At 34.8% G+C, this 22,156-nt stretch overlaps 1 protein-coding gene across 5 annotated transcripts in view; it reads right to left on the bottom strand.

Moving 5' to 3' along the window:
- The window catches only part of LOC146005341 (uncharacterized), a 50,688-nt gene that overhangs the window by 5,154 nt on the left and 23,378 nt on the right, over positions 1-22,156 (bottom strand). For 4 of the 5 annotated variants that reach the window (XM_083144518.1, XM_083144520.1, XM_083144522.1 and 1 more), the window contains exons 7-10: positions 19,563-19,610; positions 13,209-13,358; positions 10,821-10,999; positions 8,149-8,500 (exon numbers count right to left, since the gene is read on the bottom strand). In XM_083144518.1, coding sequence (XP_083000644.1) covers positions 8,149-8,500; positions 10,821-10,999; positions 13,209-13,358; positions 19,563-19,610 — 729 coding nt within the window. The remainder of the gene's footprint in view (positions 1-8,148; positions 8,501-10,820; positions 11,000-13,208; positions 13,359-19,562; positions 19,611-22,156) is intronic. The other variant, XM_083144519.1, reaches the window with a different exon arrangement.

Raw genomic sequence — 22,156 nt, 5'->3', positions numbered from 1 at the left:
CTACAGCTTGTGCATAACCTTCATCCCATCCTAGACTTCTCCTGATTAAACATAGGTACTGGTGTCTAGAAACTCTGCCACAAATGTCAGTTTAGCTTTGCAAAGCTGTTTATGAACACATTTTTAGAACGGACATTTTGAATACGATCTAAATTGAAATTAAACCTTTTAACAAAATGTTAGAAGCATTTACCTCTACACAAGGGACAAATTTAGACATTTTTTCTATCTTCAGTTTTGGTTTTGAGTCCACTTTATACACAGAAAGGCTAATCAGGACTGGACCTACAGTTTAAAGTGGAATCCGAACCACTATGTGTCTCCATCAGGTATCGAACCTGGGAACCCCTGATTACAAGGCAACGACGCTACCACTGAGCCACTAGGGAGACCCTTTTTTTATCTTCATAAGATAATTCTTTTTGTGTAAAATATCTTCATTTAATAAAATTTTATAATTAACCAGTTATGATTATCAGGGCAGCCGGCAATCTTTAAGACCTGAAGTATAATTTTCAAAGGAAATTTCCCAAAAATTCAAGGATAAAATCAACAATTTCTCTAAGAAAAATTATTTATTTAAAATGTATGAATAGTTCCTTATAGTATTATTATGAATAATAATATTGACATGAAAGTGGCCGCTGTGGCTCAGTCGGTAACGCGTCTGACTACCATGCTAAAGGTCCCGGGTTCGATCTCCGGCCGGTTCAAATCCGGGAACTTTTCTAAAGATCGAAACGGCCCCGGCACCCACCCAGCGTCGAATAACATGGGTACCTGGGGGAAACCCTGGGGGGTAAAGGCAGTCAGGGGTGTGATGCTGATCACATCACCTCCACTCACGACCGGATCAAGAAAGTGTGGGGCGTTACCCCCACACCCCCTATACGCCTTCATGGCGTGGTGCTATGCACAGGGGAATACTTTATATTGACATGAAAATTACACTAATAAATTGTTTTTCTTATTGATTTGTTTACATTAAAGAAGCAAAGACTGGAGAATGTGTATGCTTATATGAATTAATGTTTAGGAAATGCCTTCAAAATTTTCTTAGTGCAACAGGGCCAGTTCCAGTCAGATTTTGGTCATATGGCTGTTCCTAGATTTTAAGATTTTTAAAATAAGAGCAAGTGCAATTGCGAAGCTGTGTGTGCAAGATTCTGTGCAGTCACTGCTATCAAAACAAGGGAGTTATTCCATGCCAAATCATCACAGTTTCCAACTCGACCATCTCAAATTTTCATGAAATTTGGTAGGATGGTAGAGAACGTGAAGTAACTTACATGTACAAAATTTTAGCTCTCAGTGATACACAGTGTTCGTACAACAGAGTTGCCAACTACATAAAAATCACATTTACACTTACAAGATCAACAAAAAAAAAATCGTAACTTTTCTTCTAATTATGGTATAACTTTCATCTTGGGCTTGATTTGAAGCTAGGTGAACATAGTTTTTGTAAGAAATAGTCTTATATGAAAATATTGACCTTTAATACCTAAAACAGTGAATTTTGGTGGGATTAAGGTATGTTATACAGTTAAATGTATAACATTTAAATGCAAGTTTCATTTTGGGATGGCTCTGGGAACAGGAATAAAAAATCTGACAGTAGTATATGCTACATACAGTGAAGCATCTATTAAAAATAACATCTGGAGAACTATTTGCGACAGAAAAGAAACTAACTGCCTATATAGTAAAAAAATGTGATAATCCGATTTTCAAGAGTTTACCACACTCTGGCCTCTAGGTTCTCTGCCATCTTGAAAAACTGCATAAAAAAATCACCTTGAAAATAAAAATAATATCATCTCAAAAAATGGTGAATTGTACACGAAAAGTAATTAAGTATCCAATGCATAAAGGAAAAAGAAAGTTTCTAAAGGTCCAGCACAAATGACAGCCTATAGGAAAGGAATAATTAAATGACCACACAATAAATAATCATTAAAGAAAGAAGAAATGTGTATAGGGAGATGGTAAATAATTATATCCAAAATAGAAAAATAACAAATAGAGAAATTAAGATATATATATCATATAAATATTATAAGAAATACATGTAATGTTGAAATCAATCTGTAGACAAAGGCCCAGAAGAGCCCGAAGAGACAAAAAATTGGATACTCAACGAATCTTTGATTTCTTATATTGTTATCATCACATTTTAAGGAAACTTTGCAAACACTAGTGGCGGAACATTTCGACCATAGATCCAAGCACTTTTCTGGTTGTTCGACACTATCACAGTTTCACTGTGCAGTTTGACCAGCATGTCCCAACTGCAGCTATGAGTTACGCCAGTGGTATTCAAACTGTGCGGTGGGGAGATACCGAAGTTTTGCAGGGGAGGCATGAGAGCTTGATATATTTTTTTTCTGGAAATTTAATAAACAAAAATCTTCTGTATTATTGCAACTCATGTTGGTTGTTCATCGGCAATGCCATCTCCCGTGTTTTTGAACAGACAGAAATGCATTTGTACCTTGTAGATGAAATACATGCCCATGCTGAAAACTTCATTCATGGTTTCTTTGTACAGAAAATTGCATACCTTTCTGATATTTTTCACAAACTGAATTCTGAATGTGTCTACAATGTACAAGGGAATCCTGCATCTATCAAACAAGATGTCAGCCTTCAAAAGAAAGTTTGCTGATTTGTGAGAGAAAGGTTAAAGATGTAAGCATTGGTGATTACTTTCGTACGAAAGATTAAAGATGTAAGCATTGGTGATTGCTTTCGTACATTGAGCATGTTGTTACAAGAAACAGGACTACAAATAAATGAAGAAATCCAAACATTGCTTTTTAAAATGAATTATCTCGCTTTTCTTATTTATCTTTTTTATCTCATGAATATCATATCGCTGATGAAATGACACCCGCTTAAAAACATTAAAAAATTGTACACCACTTGTATTAATCACACACATTATATTTTCATTTCCTGTATGTGTACCAATATTAAATAAACACATGAAGAGATCTTGTGTTAATCTTTCATGGTCACATCACATGTATTTCTCTCTTATTATTGAGGGGAGGCATGTGCAGATTTTGGCATCGAAGGGGAGCCACGACAGCTAAAAGTTTGAAAACTGCTGAGTTTCTCTTGGTTGTATAGTTCAGCAGATGGTGCATTCCAACCGATGCCTTGAATAGCGAGAATAATAAATACAAACTTCAAGAGACGCAATAAGCATGCAGGAAAAGTAAATAAAAAGATGTCAAGTTGCTGAATGGCTGAGCTGCAGAAGTATCGTTGAATCGACGAGTTGCTGAGACTCTTAGCTGTCGAGATGCTGAATTGTTGATGAGATGCTACTAGTTGTTTTTTACCGTATATTAGTTAAATATTGTGCATACATTTGAAACAAATTTTATGCTCTTTCATTTTGGCTATCTTTATTTTTGCATACAATTCACCGTATCTGAGGTATTTTTTTAAAAATTTTCAAGGTAATTTTTGGCACAATTTTTTTCAATATGACTGCAAACATACAAGTTATAGAGTAGTAAAATCTTCAACATCAGATTCATCACATTTGCCAGATGACATTACTAGATGTTACACTGAATGTAGCATATACTACTGTTAGAATTTTTTTATTCGTTCCCAAAGCCATCCCAAAATGAAACTTACACCAAACAGAGATTACATTTCATTTAACTGTATAACATAATTATTCCCACAAAAATTGAAGATACACTGTTTTAGGTATTAAAGGTCATATCATGTGACCTTCATATGAAAATTTCCTTATTTTCATATAAAACAATTCCTTACGAAAACTATGTTCCCTTAGCTTCAAAACAAGCCCAAGATGAAAGTTATACCATAATTAGAAGAAAAGTTACGATTTTCTTCGTTGACCTTGTAAGCATAAATTTGACAATTTTCATAAAGTTGGCAACCCTGCTGTATGAACACTGTGTATCACTGAGAGTTAAAAATTTTGCACATGTAAGTAACTTCATGTCCTTTAGAATCCTATCAAATTCATGAAAATTTGAGATCGTCGGGTTAATTTTTTTGTGTTGTGGCATGGAATGACCCAAGGATTGGTGAGTTTGTTATAATTTTTCTTTCTAAAAACCAATGAATCTTCTTAAATTATACTCGGCTTATTATGTGACCAGAATCTTTATGAAGGGGCCTTCCCGATGACGTAGTGGTATCGCTGTCACCTTGTAATCAAGGGAGACCTGGGTTCGACTGCAGGTGGAGGCAAAGACAAGTACATGTTGTGAATAAGTTCAATATGTGGAACCTCGATTTTACGTTTTTCAGGGGACCAAGCTGAAAACTTAAAATGTGGGAAAATGTAAAATCTAGGAACGTAAAATTGGGGTTCTGCTATATATTTTACTTACATACACACTTAGAATTTCACTTAACAAAGTTTTAAATTATTCATTTTGTGTAAAGGTAATTATCAGAATGGAAACTGTACAATAATGGACTGTTATGTAGCGAGAGGGAAGGAAGTGATTTCTAATGAATGAATTATTTTTCCTAAAGATTCGTAACAATTATAGTGCAAAGAAAACATGCATTTAGTAAAATTTAGTAATATATTACTCCAGGTAACTATTTACCAAACACCTTTCCCACCAAAATAAAAATGCAAGAGGAAAGTGGTAAATACAGGGTGCGGCAACTGAACCTGACATTTTTAAAGACAAATAAAAACAAAATTATTTCATGGAACGAAGTCAATTTAATACATATTGTACTGCCAGGGTACAAGTATAATCCCCGTTTTTCAAGGCGAATTTTCCAAAAATTCAAGGGTAAAAGCAGATGTTTTCACCATTTCAACCGTACTTCATGCAATTTTCATTCAGTGTTGATTTAAAAACAGTCAGATTGAAAAAATGAACTGTCCTTGTCAAGATATTGCACGAAACTGCCACTCATGCTATTTCCCTGAAATGCTTTGAGATGTACAACATGTATTAAATTGACTTCGTTGCACGAAAGAGTTTTGTTTTCATTTGTAATTAGCGAAGTAAAATAAAGCAAATCAATCAATCATTTGTAATTAAAAACTGCCAGGTTCAGTTGCCACACCCTGTACACGAGAGAGAGTCCAAAACATGAGCCCTTTTCCCAGAGTATTTAATATAAAATTTCTACTCTAACTACCAGTAATACTCAGTATATTAAAATGAAGTGTAATTTGTGCACAACAAATTAAACAGTTCTTGCTTGTCCTATATTTGTTTGTTCAAAAAACCTACTGCACTACTACAAAAAACAGATTTTTTTTCAAAGAAAAAAAGACTAAATTTCCATGACTTTTCAGAAAAGTCAGGATATCTAGATTAGTAGACACCCTGCCACTTTAAACTGTGAGTCCAGTCCTAATCTGTGTACTTACACCAAATTTTGAGAATTTTCATGATTCACATATCATCATAGAATTTTGGATTACTAGGTGTACTTTTAAAGAAAATACACATTGCATCCATGCAGAATTCCCAATTTGTAGACAACCTTCTTACACGTCATCAAAACTCTGTATTTAAAAGTGGAAATTGCCTCTTGTAATGTGTTTCCACAATTATGCACACAAAAAAGTTGTGTAAATTAGAGCAACATCAGAACAGGAATTCCTAGTCCCAATTTCTATCTCATAAATACTCCCTAATAATACTTATGATTTCAATCTCATCTTAAATATTTCACTTGGTTGAATACCATATATAAAAATGAATCGCTAATTACAATTTTCAAATGTACTACTTTATGCAACAACTTAATACAATACAATCTCTGGATCAATTTTCAAATTCTAAAAACGTTGTAATACAAAGTAGTTAGTACACAACATAACTTGGGAACAATCCAAATGCACAATTTTTATTAGTTTCGTACAAATGTTCTGTGGCAAGAGTGACTATATAATTAAATTAAAACTATTGTAATAACAAGGGCTAAGATTATAACCACCCTGAACAGATTTATGCTTGAAAATAGTAACAATTAAAAGGGGTTGAAAATACTGATTATTATTGTGTAAATTCACTCCAATCAATTTAGCAGAGTTTTGCTTTGAAATATTCAAGAATTACATCTGAATATTAAAATCCATGGTACATAATGAAAAAATTGATTTTTCACACAATGCTAGTGCAAGAAAAATGAAAACTTCAAATTTTGCATAATTACCAGAATAATTAAGACCCTCCAAATCACATGGCAGTTTTGCTGACTGCGGGAAGACCAAAGTGCCAAAAAATTTATTGGCAGGTATCACTGAATACATTCCAACTTATTTCTGATACCAATATACTACAGCTTCAGTATCAGCCAATACCATCAGTTGCATATTATTTACCAATACCAGTCGATACTTTTCAGGCATTTTAATCATTTGCAGGGGCTGCAAAAATGTTGCTTGTTACTTTCCTGGAAGTTATGCAAAGTTGTTGTTGATTTTGTACAAATATTATGTGATAAAACTTCACTTTGTGATTACTTTACAGGTACTTTTAAATTATGAACTATTTTTTTAAATATTTTAAAGCAATACTCTTGTAAATTGATATTTATACAGTATTGGCCAAATTATTGTTGTAAAAAAAGAAGCACATTTCCTCGTTTTAAAAGTGTTCTAACTAAATATATTTGACGATTGTAATAATTTTTTATAGGATTAAACTGTTTGTTTGCTTCGATATTATCTTGTTTCCCACAATTCTTTCTTTTACTGTGTCCAAAAAATAGGTGGCAGCAGGATTCTTTGCACATTCGCAAAAAAGCCTGGAACAATATGTACATTGTTTACCCTGTTATTTATGCTATTTGTTTGGTTATAAGAAAGGAAATTATATTAATTCTGGTTGTTGTAAGGGTGTTCTTTATTTGACCTCCAGAGCAACATGTAATTTCATAAACTACGTGGTTTGAAGTTTAGAAATAAAGAGTGAAATGTAATTGTACACAAACAGTGATTAAAATGGGTTCAAAAAGAGCCAAGGGTGAAGACCAAAGGTGGTCATATGAAGTACTGACAGTACTTGCAGTGTGTATAACAATGCAATGAGCATCACGAAACATTAAATCTGTCAAATTTCCCTACATAAAGTGAGTTTCTGTTTCATTTTTTCAACTAACGAGTCCAATAATTTGGCCAATACTGTAATTGGAATGGAATACTCATCCACTAATATTAATTAATATTAATTAACTGAGTTCATTAAGAAAAAAAGGATATTAGAATCTATACTGTAGATAAATTGTTTTTGTGTTGTGTTTCCCAATTTCAGAAGGCTTCTCTGAGTCCATTGCAAATTTCACTTGAAAATTGAAGGATGGCACATTTTACTTTGTAACTCAAAAATAACCAAAATGTCACTTACCATAATTTACACCCGAGCCCTTCAATTAATACTTTGAACAACTTTTAATTGTTACAATTTTCAAGCATCTGTATTGGTGGGAATTGGTAGGGGTATCAGCTCTACCCTAGTAATACAGTATTTCATCACATAATCGTCGCATCGGCAGGTCAGATAACGAAATCACTGATAGAGGCGCAGAATCTTCAGACACGGAAGATTATATTTTGTAAGTCCGTACTACATAACACTGTAGTAAATTTTCTCAAGTGGAGTATTTTGACTAAAATGCACAAATCAATAACAACTAAGGTGTTAACTTTTTTCAGACCAGAAACATGTTTGCTAAACTGTCACAAAGAAATTATGTACGTTGGTTTGGACTATTAATTTTAACGTATATTCACGAGAAATTAAAGCATTCTAATCTTGCACTAAATACAGTTTAGTAACGAATGATTTTTAAGTATCAGTAATACTGGCAAAAATTTTAACAAAAGGCTTCACCCTACTTTCTTCAGAAAAAAAAATCTGCGATGATTATGTGGTGAAATACCATGACAGTGTTACACACACACACATATTTTAAGCAAAAATTCTTCATGACTGGGATAGTATGTGAAACTTTTGTTAAAAAAGATGAATAAATTTAAGCACTGAAGAACTATCAGTATCAGATTGGTTCTAACCAACAAATAAGCTAAACGTTAGTGTCGGAATAGCATTTCAACCCAGAAACCTTATGTTACAGCACATGCATTTAACTTATTACAATTAAAAGAAAATGTACCTTCTTCAGGAGCCTCTCTACTCTCGGGAGTCTCTCTAGGACTGTCATCATCTCTTTCACTTTTATTATCCGGAATATTCACTTCTCTCACTTTCTCGTCTTTGTCCTCAAAATCGTCATCCTCAGATAAGGAAATAACTTCGGCATCCTTGAACCTTTGCACCACAAATTCCACACTGGAGCTTCCATCTGACATCTCATCCACCTCCATATCTTCAATCTTCTCTTCTTCTTCTTTTTCTTCCTCCTCCTCTTCGCTGCTTTGGAGTTCTGATTTATCTCCTTCTCCATCTGAGGGTTCTTTGGTGTCCACGTTCTCTGTTTTTTGCTTCTCCGCATAAAAATCAAAAACCTGAAATATTTACAAGCATGAATAAACAGAAGTTTACTTACACATAGTTGCAAAAGCTGTTTTTCAGGTTGAAAAAGAAATATCAAATAATACATAAGGAGAATCCCTGAATATGCAAGATATTTACAAATAAATTTCAACACCATTCAGTGATATCAGGGTTGTCCCAGGTGGACCCAGTTAAGTTTTTGACCCCTGTTTTTTTTTTTCTTCCTGGAAATTTTGCACTGTTAAAAACGTACACAGTTGATATGACAAGTAATGCCACCAGAATGTTAATGTGAACATATACAGCTGATCTTCAAAATTAATTCACAAAAAAAATGTATTTTGTTGTCAAATTGAGTGCTTTTGCTGCAGGTTAACGCAAAGTTACACACCTCTCTGAAAATGACAAAACATTAACTTGGGTAGTATTCAAAAGTTTAAAGGAACATTTGTGTGGCAAGAACTTCCAGTCAGATTAGCTTCAAATGTGTATGGAGTGGTTCAGGTGTCATGAATGACAAATCCTTCTATTCCGCTGGTATTACCATATCCGTATGCCAATGGCAAAAAAAGCTGTGATATAAATAGAAATTACATTGGAAAATAAATGCTCTTTACTGGTCACTAAATTCTCTCTTCCAAAATATCTTGTTTTCAAATGAATGGTCTTCATACTATCTTAGTACAAGGCCAAATCAAAGAACTATGGCCAAGGCTATACAGACAACGATGCTCTTGTAATCAGTATTTGGAAAGTACTGATTGAAATTTTTCCGATACGAGCTGATACCTTTCTGGTATTTCACAAGTTCAGCAAAATGCCACATGACACTTTCACCAGGTCTACTTGTCCTGAAAATTATGTAGAATATGAAGTTTATTTTTTATTTTGCACCAGTTTCATGTGAAAAGAAATGCAAATTTTGTATGTGACGTAAGGTTGTAAAAGTTTGATGTACGTTAGCATAGACTTGTTTATCAACATACGTACATTACAGCAATGCACAACTGCTTCATTGCAGCTGGTCATTTGATCACTGTGTTTAGTGTGGTGTAGGTGGTGCAGTTGATGCTGTCAACCTGTTCAAATGGTTAATGCAACAAGTTGTAACAATGAATGTGCCAATTGCAAATCTCGCCAACTGTAAGGTGCATGGCATGATTCGTTTTCTGCAGACGGAAAATGTTACACCCAGTGACATTCATCAGGGTTTGATTGATGGAGTTGGTGTTTCAAGTCTACTTTATGCATATTAAGGCTAATCAGGACTGAACCTACAGTTTAAAGTGGGATCCGAACTACTATGTGCCTCCACCGGGAATCGAACCCAGGACTCCTTGATTACAAGGCGACGGCACTACCACTGCACCATCGGGGAGGCCGACATTCATCAGGGACTTGTTGCAATCTATGGTAAATGTGTTATGAACGATGCATGTGTCCAGAAGTGGTGCATAATGTTTAAGAATTGGCGAACAGATGTTCATGACGTGAAGCGATCAGGATGTCCCTCTGTCACCATGGATGCACTGAAACAAAAGATGGACCACGTCATTCAAGGTAATCAATGCAGCTTTGGACTTTTTACCTATTCTCCAAGATGAAGGAGTAACTTTCTGGTAAAAGTTTTGCAGGCGATGAGGAACTACAGGACACTGTCATGGACTGGTTGAACTGCCAGGTGGCAACATGATACGAGGAGAGGAAAGTTAAACTGGTATCGAGGTGCGACAAGTGCTTCAATGTCAAAGACGATCATGTGGAGAAGTGGGTAAACAGATGTGACAAAAATGTATATTCTGTTTCTGCAATATTATCAATAAATATCTGTGTATGGCAAAACCTTTCCGAATGACCCTCATATTTTTACATACTCGGCCAGTACCTCAGGAAAACAATCTTTAGGCTGCAAGTACAGACACTTATGCACCACTGTGAAAGCCTTCTCACCAATCTGCCTGGGAAGTGATGCCATTATCAAACTTTCTCCTCCATTTGTAAAATTGCTGATGTGGTAGACATTGATAAAGATATTGAATTTTCATTTACTGAAGAAAATCTATAGGTTTTACGCTTCCACAAGGCATGCTTGTCACGGTGAACGTGTGTAGTAGAGCCTCCATCTTTAAAATGACAAATGGCAGTTTGAAGCTCACTTGAACAGTTGCTGTTCTGCAACAGCTAATACCTCACATAAATTTGGCTGTACGGAGTCTGTCATACAAATGTTGTTGAACTTATAAGGATTTCATTTGACTCACCTTCATAATAGCAACTTAACAAAAATAGTTTAGAATGTTAAATAAAAGTAGATGTTCTAAATATATGTACCTCTGCCTCCCAATTACTGTTGTAATTTTTTGCAAGTTTTTCTTGTAGTTCTTCATCATTCTCTGCAGGATCGTTCCAGTCTATATCATCAGGTACATAGCTGCTGCTGAAAGTATCCCAAAAATCTGCAGTTCTTCTCTGGCGTAATAACTCTGCTACTTCCTTGAATGCCTCCACAGCTAGAGGAGGTAAAATATTCAGTGAGCGTCATAGCAAATTGTAATATTCTCAAGGATCAGATTAGGATAAGTAGCAGGCATATTCTCTCGCGTTACCTGGTATACTGCCAACTTTTTTCATGAAAATACAGCATGTCTACCAAAACAAATCCAAAATTCTTCACTTTTCCATGATATTTCTTCATTTTTCTTAACCTTTATCTATTCGACCCCTACTTGGGTAAAGTGGGAAATTAGCATTTAAGAAAATAAATTTTTATTTAATGGAAAACTACCAAAAGGCCAGTTAAGATGAAAATTGAAGCTATATTTAACAAGAGAATTAGACTTGCTTTATCTATTAATGCATCCTGGACTTGATTTTGCCGACTAGCAAGGCTCTGGCATCTGGACTCCAGCCAGTATAATATTACGTGGGGCCTGTGTTGTCGTCCCTATATATTTGTGATTGTCACTTCATCCCTCTTATCTTACCAACATCCATCCTCATCTTTGCAATTAGCCAAGGAGCAGAAGAGTGAAGTAAAATAAAGTAAATCATTGTCTTAGTGATGGCAAAAAATTCTTCATCACAAGTATAATTTCTTGACACTTAATTACGCATGGGGCAGATTAATTGGTGCTCTATCGGTATCGGCTGATATAGCATACCGGTGTATAGGTTTATCAGTAAAATTACCGATTATTTCATCGATCTGATATATCTATAAATATCTTATAATTTAGTGCAAAATTCTGACATTTTGTTAATATTTTTATGGATGATCTCCATGTCCTACTTTTAACAAAGAAAATGTCTAAATATGCAACTTCTTGCACTGCTATCACCTGAAAACACACATTTATTAAGGAGATCAAAGAACCATTCAGGTTCTTCAAGTACAATTTGGAATTGTAGAATTTGAATCGGTAGAATATCAGTTATCAGTACTTTATCAGGATCGGCCAAAATCTCATATCAGCCCATCTATATATATATTATTTTTTTTTACTTATTGGCCTGACCTACTTCTTGATTCATTTTTCTTGACTTTCGTGACTAGTAGACATCCTGATATAGAAATTATTGGAAAATTTGAAGATATCTGACTTTTGTCTTTGTTTTACTGGCATGCCTGCATTAGTGTTTTATTTCTATTATATCTAATTAATATATACAATAAATAATAATAACTGTTGTGGTAAACCAGGTCAAATTTCCAGAATATGCCACTGATAATTAGATACCCAAAACAATTTCAAAATAAAATGAACACAACAAATCACCGAGACACTAACAGGTTCATGCATCACATAGAGATATGAATGATATTCTCTGCCCAAACTAGCACCATCATTTACAATTGAAGATAATTGTTAAGTCTATCTACATTGTTCAAATGCATAACTCATGTATCTCTTGAAAATTATGTATGTTTGTTAGTTGCACTTGAATGCATAAAATATAGAAAGTTACATCACAGAAGGAACATTATTTTTTTATCTACAGACAGAAGTTCATGAACTGAACACCATGAGAATGTGGACATTTGCAAGGAATTTCTGACACTATGGAGAAATGTAAAATCGTCATCCCACTATATACCAATGTGCGCTCTTTCAAGTGTAGAAAAATACAGGTCACCCAGTTACCTGAAAATTTTTACCTGATGCCTAAATTTTTCAAATATTCGATTTTTTTTTTAAATTTTGAGTTTGCTTACGGAGATTTAAATACCTTTTTTTTTAAATAACGAGTACAGTATATGTCTTTTAATGTTTGTTCGTTTTCTGTATCACGTGTATCATTAAATCAGAATAATAAACATGTCATTATAAATTTTTGCAAGGTTGCTAGCCAAATTTTAAAATCTACAGCAATATGGTAGTCTGCCACTATAATATATTGCATACTTATTCATGCTGTTGCCAGTTGAGCCTTCTCTATGAAGGCCGCTCCGGAGCAAGAATTAATTACTTTCGTAGCTTACTTTATTCATAATTTTCTTGGCCATTATGTGGAAAAAAAAGGGCTGTATACTGAGAAAAAGGGGCTAGCACCTGAATTATTTTTAGTTTTGTCTATCCCTGCCTTCTGTGATCAAATTTGGGAATTTGCTTAAATATGAAATCTTTGCCGATATTTAATTCCACTTTCGGCTGACATTACATCAGAAATTTAATTCTTCGAATCTATAGATTACACAAAGCATGTTCAAGTCTTACTTACATATTCTGTGAACATCCTCATATGTTAATTGTAGAGACTTTTCTACGCTTACAGCCTTGACTAGCTTCAGGATATCAGGGAAATCAGGAAATACTTTTGTCTTTTTAAGGAACTTTGCAATGCATTTATTTACCTCTGGAATGCGTGTGCCTGCAGAAGAGAGTAACAAACAAAGTTTATTAAACCATTAGTACTATTCTCTCAGCTGTTGAATGGATACAAAATATGAATTTATCTAAAAAAAAAAAGAGTACACACAATAAGCATATTTGTTGTTAAATATGGCAAGTACACACATTACAGCATGCTTATCATATTCTTGCTTCAAGTTAAAAAAACACATTGAATATTTAAATCTATGCTGAAAGTAAAAAAAATAATAATTATTACAATCATGTCATTAAACTATTACGGACTTGTAGAAGTTGCATTTATTGGGCTTTCCACAATTTATAGTTCAGGTATTTCCCAAAAATTGCTGGTAGGACAAGTTGTAAGGCATCTAGGAATAGGACCTAGTAATTTTATGAATACTTGCCCAGGTCAAGAAGCTCTGAGATACACCCAGCAGTTTCAGAGAAGCATGATGATCACATGGTGCTGATCACATCACTTCCATCCATGGTCATCTTACATAGCCTCACCAGATGACAGTATTTGAAAATTTTTTCTCTATGAAAGTCATGTAGCAATGTTAAAAAAATAGAAAAGTTTACTGCATGACACACACAGTTAATTACTTTTCCTTTTTTATCACTCTTACAAGATAAGAAAATTCAAAGCCGTACAATCACTAGAACATATATTGTGATGACCAGGGAACGGATTTACATGTAAATACATATTTATGTATGAAGCTGAAATCAGTTATATTTTGTGTTATTCTTGCCCATCATGGCAAGTAGACTTGAAAAATTCAATCTTTATTTTCCATATTTGTACATATATTGGGTTTTGGCTCATATTTTTTACATATTATTTCCATATTTTAGAACATTTCTCAACATATACTGCATATTCACGCATGTCCCCGTGTGACCAAAAGAGTTGGGTGAATTTCTTATGAATAACTGACAAATTTGAAATACATTCCCTTACTTCTTGAGATTTTGAACACAGTTTTAGTCCATATAAATGCATCTTAAGAGACAACAGAGGGAAATTAACAATTGGAACACTTACAGGGAAATGTTGTTATTCAATGTTTTGGAAACAGAAAATGAAAACACATTTCGTGTTGTTTTACAATTAATGTCAATGTAAGCATACTATATTTTATGCAACTCGTGTACTGGCTTATATTATTAAAAAGGTATATTTTTCCATTTTTAAGTCCATATTTAACTCCATATTTTGGTGAAAATAACAAAATATTTAACTACATACAAATCCATCCCCTGGTGACGACTATTGATTACAACACTGTCTCTTAAGTTCACTGCTATGCTCAGATAGGCTAATCATGACTCTGTCTACAGTTTAAAGCATGGTTCAAACCAGAGACATCCTGATTACAAGATGAGAGAGCATAAACCGCTAGCAAGGAAGCCCTCCAAGCACAACAAAATATGTAAAAGCATATAATTAAACTAAATCAACATAGAAATATTAAAGAGTATCTCCAAAGGAGAAAACATTGCAACAAATATTCTACAATCCCACTACTGCCACCATACCAGTGCAGTTAAACAAAGCTATATCACTGCAAGCTACAGGAAAGACTTACGACACCCAGTTTTAACTAAAACTAAAAGCTAGAGCTGAACCGATACCACTTTGAACCGATACTTGTATTGATTCACTGATATACAGGATGTTTCCATAACCTTGGAACAAACTGGCCCAAGTACCAACATGAGATAAGGAAATGCATTGTTAAAAAGTTATAAGCCGAAACTAGTTGGGGCTGACTGACATTGTAGTAATACAACTGAAAGATGCAGCTTGCAGCACTGCACTTGTTGCACTGTCTAGCAGTAACGGCTGACAATTGTGTGCCCAGCCGAGGAACACCCCTTGCATCCCTTCCTGGTAAGAATCCTTGCTGGCTGTGATATCTTTAGAACATCTCCAGGGATGTTTGAACGGATGCGACAAGATCTTCTTGTGACACTGTCATGCCTGCATAGACTCTGGGGGGTGCCAGTTTGAATACCTACTGTAATGTTTTTGTAATAGTGTGGCTAGGCCACTACACCAATGTCCATATTAAATCTACACGCCACACCTGTTAGTAGTCTTATTCCACTGTCATAGGCAGTTCCAGCTAGTTTTGGCTTATAACTTTATAATGCAACGTTTCCGGGATGAGGTTCCTGATCTCATATTGATACTTGGGCCAGTCTCCATCCACTTTGTCAGTTTGATTCAAGGTCATGAGAACAACGTGTATGCATCAACCGACAAAGAGTTTTGCTCTAAAACATTTGCATCAGAATATTAAAAAAAAAAACATGTTATTTAATCACAAAATCCAGTTTTTCATTCAAAATTGGTACAAAGTAAAAAGAAACTGAATTTTGCATAATTTCCAAGATAATTAGTCTGTGAAGGTGCCACGCTACATTTTTGTGGACCCCGTGAAACACCAGAAAAGTATCAGACGATATCGGTAAATATCGATACATCAGTATTGGTATCAGCTCAGCTTTACTAAAAAGAGAAGAGAGATAGAAAGAAAAATAACTTTAGCCACTTCTCTAATGCAAAATTTGTTTCTACCATGGTTAAGAGAAAAATAATATTTATAATATGGTTAAAACAAGTAAACATCTATGCTTTTCTGTCTTAAGAACCAATGATAAATATGTAGGTGCCTAATAATTTCCATTATTCCTGGAAAACTACTCCCAAGCAACGATCTTACTTTTAAAACACTTAAAAGTAAAATAAAAACATGAACAAACACACAAGATAACAATTCCTGGTGTTTCATCAGTTTCAGGACAAGCAATTGGTGACCAAAGTTACAAGTGTGAAGTGCGACACTTCGCAATCCATTGGAACACCTTAAAGTTGGTACAGCAATTACCAGCAAAGTTGATACGTAAGTCTACATATCTCATTTATGTTTTGTGAGAAAATTCTACTACATCGATTTTGTTTTATTTTATTTTGCTGGTTAATTTCGGAAGTTGTCAATGAGCCATAGCAGTTCATCCACTGAATTAAAGTTCTTGTCGGAAGCTACTTGTAAGAAGCTGCATTGCATGCTCCAGTGATGCTTGGGAGAGAATTTCTTGATTAAGGCAAGCTTACGCAACATGCAAGGTTTCTTCAATTTGTTTGACATGCTCTTTTAAAAAATCTTCAACCAAGAGAGGTTGACCAATGTCCCTAAAAGTGTCGATTATTTATGACTTGTTTGATATTCTTTAGTACGGATGGACAATATCGGAAATTTGATATTGCGATATATCATCACTAGAGGCACATATTTTTGGTAAAAAAAAAGAAGCAAAATTTCGGCACAAAAACAGAGTCGATTTTGGGTTTAAAAGCGGTAAATAAAATGAAATTTCGCTATTATAGCAGTGAATAATCATAAGATGATATTTTGGTTTTAAAATTGTGAATATAGTCCTAAATTTGATTTAAAAACTGCACTTATTACACAAAATAAACTTACCCCTTCTAATAGCACATTTATGTAATTACCAGAGTATTAAGTTTATTCCTGTGTAAAGGGGTCCATTTTTGCTTCTCAAATATTTACAGCAGAATTAATCAACTTTCCGTGAATTGCATAACTCACAGGATACTTTAGACTTCAGAAATTGTCACGTCGGTATATAAACAGTACATTTCGTGTTTAAGAGTCTATTTCGCATTATTTCGTGACAAAACCGGGTAGGAAAATGCACTTCACACCTTTCAGAAACATGAAAAATGAACATTACAACATGTTATTTCATATTTCGTGTTTTCGTCAAAAACGAAATTTGCATGCCTCTAATCACTACACATGATACAATATTTCTTCCGGATCACGATATCGGCAATCCGATATTGGCAATATATCGTCTCCACGATATATATCACTAAAATATCATGACGATATATCATCTAGTTGATATCATCTGAACAATATTTTTTTCAAAATTGCATTATATCATCTGGACAATACATCGCCCAACACCATTCTTTAGTTGCATATTCTGGTTGGGATTTTATTCCCCTGACTAGATCTAGTGCAGTCCCCATTAGAAATAAGGGCAAGAAATCCTTTCCTCTTGCAGGTGTCCAAGCAAACACATCTGCAATGTTCTCAAAAGTTATACTTCTAAGGGTTTTGTCTCCGAAAATTTTTCAGATTGAATAAAATTTGAAATATCTAATGCTATTGTTTCACTACTGTAGACAACAATGGATGGAATACTGGAAACACTTGTAACTTTCGTCCCATTATCATCCTATTCTTGTCGGGGAGGTTTCAGAGCATCCCTTATCACTTTTTGTAAATTGTACACCACACTGACAATATATATATATATATATATATATATGCTAATTTTCATCTTTACTTTTAAGGATTTTAAAGATAAGAATGCATATTTACTAGCAAGTGAGAGGCAATTTGTTCTTCAGTACTGCTGTTCTGGTTACATAGAGTTCTAGGAAATATCTCTAATTTCATTCGTACCAAAGTGAAAGTTATAATATTCTTCCTGTCCTGTGGGTATGTTAACAAAAGGTGATGTTAAGCTTTACCAAAAACACGATGATTTTTCCCTCTCTTTAGCATGCATTTCATAAACTATTCTGTGTTCATATCCGTACAGGATAAAAACTACAAAGAGATATGAAGATATGATGTCAAACTAATACACACAGTTGTTCTAATTGTTAACTGCTTTTAAACAACATGACTGCAAACACTTAACACAATGTTTAGATAAATATATATATTGATTTGGTTTATTTTACTTTTCCTTTCTGCCACGTTTGGCTAACTGCGAAGATGAATGATGATATGATGAAATTGATGAATGGACACTCACAAAGAACACCCATGCCCAGGCCAGGATTCAAACCCGGGACTCCTATCTTTCTAGCATGCTATGCTAACTACTCCACCACGGTCAGCAAATACGTATACATTGAAGACAATGCATCTGAATTTGAAGAAAATGCATCCCTTCGTATTTCTTATTCCCTATTGTACCCAAGGTAAATTCATATTACCTGCCAGCTTCTTTTATTCTTATGATGCAAATTTCATCTTTGCTAAACATAAATAACAATTTTTCCTTATGGAGCTCACAAACACACACTGCCTTTTATTTGTGATATATGTTCTACAAATCACTGACATCAAATAACTGAAACAAGGATAATTTTGACTTATCACTGGCTACATTTCAGCTTTTCCACGAAGTTTCAACAGGCCAAAATAACATTACTTTAACAAAAATAATATTTCCTATGGATAATACAAATAACACTCAATTTTCCAGCCAGGAGAAACAAATAGAACATGAGAAAATTAGAGGCAAGGACTGTAATAGATAAAAGTAATAAAATGGCCATAAACATTTAGATAAAAAAAAAAGATTGTCAGTTTAACAGTTTCAAAAATATACAGAATGATTTAAAATTATTGGCAGTTCTTCTGTCGTCTAATTTTCCAACTGGAAATAATAAAATATTAACTGTTTTGGCATTTGTAGTTTTGTACTGCTTTACTCCCATTTTTGGCTAATTGTGAAGATCATAATGAGTGATAGTTCGATGAAGTTGATGAATGGACATTCACACAAGACACTGCAGTCGGCCAACGTCCGTTCTACTGTTTCAGTTTCTACACATACAATGCCGGACCCTGTGGACGAGTGGTTAGCACATCGCGCTGCAACGCCAAGGGTCCCGGGTTCGAATCCCGCTAGGGCTTGGTTGTTTGTGAATGTCCATTCATTAATTTCATCATTTCATCACTCATCCCCATCTTCGCAAATTAGCCAAGAGGCACAAAATGCGAAGTCTAATTCAATCAATCAATCAATCTACACATAAAACGTCTGGTGAGTTGTGGCCAATATTTATCCTTGCATTTTTTAAACCTGAAACACATATCTACCACTTCCTGATGAAGACCAATGTTTATTGTTTGAAATGTCAAGTACAATTATCCAGCTATGATGATATTTGTTGGAAAGAAGAAATATAGTTGATTTACAAAAGTGCGATATAATCAGAAAAACAAATGACAGTATCAAAGTGACTTTTCAGAAATGCAAAATCAGTACTGACATTCCTTTTTGCTACTACTACATATGCCACTATTCCCAATTGTTAGTTTTTGGCTATTTTTGGAAAGACTTGAACATAAATTCAAGATAAGCAGGTGGCTATTACCTGCACCAGCAGCGAAGCCATCCTTAAACAAGCTGGCAGATCCTGTACCTTGAAAAGAAAATACTGGTCAGCTACTTGCCTTTTACATTCCCCTCATAACAAAAACATTACGAATGGGATAGATTAATTGGTGCTTTATCGGTATCGGCCAATATTGGCATATCAGTGTATCGGTAAAATTACCAATTATTTTACCGACCCAATATATCTATAAATATCTTATAATTCAGATCAAAATTCTGCCATTTTGTTAAAATTTTTATGGATAATCTCCATGCACTACTTTTTTAAAAAAGTAAATGTCTAAATATGCAACTTCTCTTGTACTGCAGCACCTTGAAACATTAATTTATTAAGGAGGTCAATGATCCATTCAGGTTCTTCAAGGCCCGGTGGAGGCACAACTGGTTCGGATCCCACTTTAAACTGTAGGTCCAGTCCCGATTAACCTTACTGTGCATAAAGTGGACTTAAACACCAACTCAACAACAACAAGGTTCTTCAAGGACCATTTGGAATTCTATATCGGATTGGTAGAATATTGGTTACTGGTATCGGTAAATTTTATATCGGAACTTTATCGGTATTGGCCAAAATTTCATAATGTCCCATCCCTAAAAATATGTATTCATGGATAAACAATAATGAACAATAGAACTTACCTCACTTTCTTCTTGAACAATTATCTTCTCGAAGAAATGCATTCATTGGCAAGTTGAAATTGAAATTGTGGATGCATCAGCACTTACGCTATTTTGCACCCGTCACATTATACGGGGTCCAGTTCCTTACCATAAGTAAAATTTAACTAATAAAACATAACTATAATGTCGGAGGGCTGAAATATTCTTACCTGAGTTAAAAGCTGAGCCTGTAATGGGGCATTGAGCACACACAAGAAAAATGCACCTCACTTGATCCAATATTTCTACAAATTGCCTATAATTGCAAAATTCTGCTGTATTGTCATTTTATGAAGGGTGAATTTTTATTCTTATTCTTAGTCCATTTTTTGCACCCCTTGATTATAAAGTGACAATGCAATCAGAGAGGCTACTTTTATGAACATAAGAGAAAATTCACACCTGCCCGTTTTGTGAAGTACGTGGGCATACCCAAAAGAAACTGAACTAATTTTGTGGTTGGCAGAGCTTTTGTAGTACCGCGTTTTGCTGCTAGGAGCACATAGAGCGAATCTTCCTGAGTCTGTAAGCCGAGTGCCGTCGCTGAAGCAGGTCAGAGACACGTTTCGGCGGAGTTTAGAGTGACAGCTGTTTTGTGTGATCGTCGTTTTTGCAATGGCTGATTTTTAGGAACAGCGTGCGGCGGTGAAATTCTGCTTTTTGCTCGGAAAGAGTGGAACAGAAACTCTTGAAATGTTAAAAACGGCGTACAAGGACGATGCTATGGGAAAAACTCAAGTGTTTGAGTGGTTTTCCCATTTCAAAAATGGTGAAATGTCAATTGATGACAAACCTCGTTCTGGTCGTCCTTCCATGGCCCGAACACATGACAATGTTGAAAAAATTCATGAAATCATCAACGAAGATCGACGACGGAACATTCAGAGTTTGTTCCGCAGGGTCAGACAGTTAACCAGGCTTTCTACTTGGAAGTTTTGAAACGATTGCGCAACAGTGTGCGGTGGAAGCAGCCCGATTTGTGGCAGTCGGGTGACTGGTTTTTTAATCATGACAATGCCCCGGCTCTCACAGAACTGTCTGTATGACAATTCTTGACCAAAAATGGTATGACCCCTGTTCCTCAACCCCATACTCACCAGACCTTGCCCTATGCGACTTTTTTTTGTTTCCTAGAATGAAAGGAGACATGAAGGAAAGCGTTTTGCTGATGTTGCTGAGGTGAAGAAAAAAACGACGGAGGCGCTGTCACACATCACAAAAGATGACTTTAAAATATGTTTTGAAAATTGGAATCAAAGATTGGACACGTGTCTTAATGCAAGTGGAGAGTACTTTGAAGGGGATTGAAGGTTTGTACTTAAATTGTGAATAAATAAGTTCACAAAAAAATTAGTTCAGTTCTTTTGGGTACGCCCATGTACATGTCTACATGCAGTCTCTTCTTGTAAGTTTACATTGTTAGAAAATCAGCAAAAGTATAAATTGTAAAATTCCATGTAGTAAAGGCTAGAACTTGTGTAGTAAAAATTCAGCAGCACCGTTGCTAATACTTACGGAGAAAAAATAAGGTAAACTCACATAGCTTAGACATTTTCTTAGTGTGAATATATAAATTTTTTCATCTAATTAAATAAAAATACAACCTTGAAAACTCAAATTTGTAGCATGCACAACCTTTATTTGTTACACTTTAACCCTCTCAGGGTGGTGCCTATAGATGTCAAAAATAACTCAAGGATGGATGACGAATATTTCGCCAAACAAATATTTTGGTAATAAAAGTTTAACAAACAGGAAACCGAATTAAAAAAACACACGGAATCTTTTTGGGTTTGATCTCCAAGCTTTCACCCCACATCTGCCGTCATCGCCGAGTAGACTCTGACGTCATTCTCATGTCGCCAGGCTGATTGTTGTGCTGTCGTATTCACCTTTATATAAGTTGGGGAA

The sequence above is a fragment of the Lepisma saccharinum genome, chromosome 23 (assembly GCF_977018435.1).
Source record: "Lepisma saccharinum chromosome 23, izLepSacc3.1, whole genome shotgun sequence".
Lineage (NCBI taxonomy): Eukaryota > Metazoa > Arthropoda > Insecta > Zygentoma > Lepismatidae > Lepisma > Lepisma saccharinum.
Note: the sequence above shows the minus strand (reverse complement) of the source record. Positions and strands in the feature narration are given on the sequence as shown.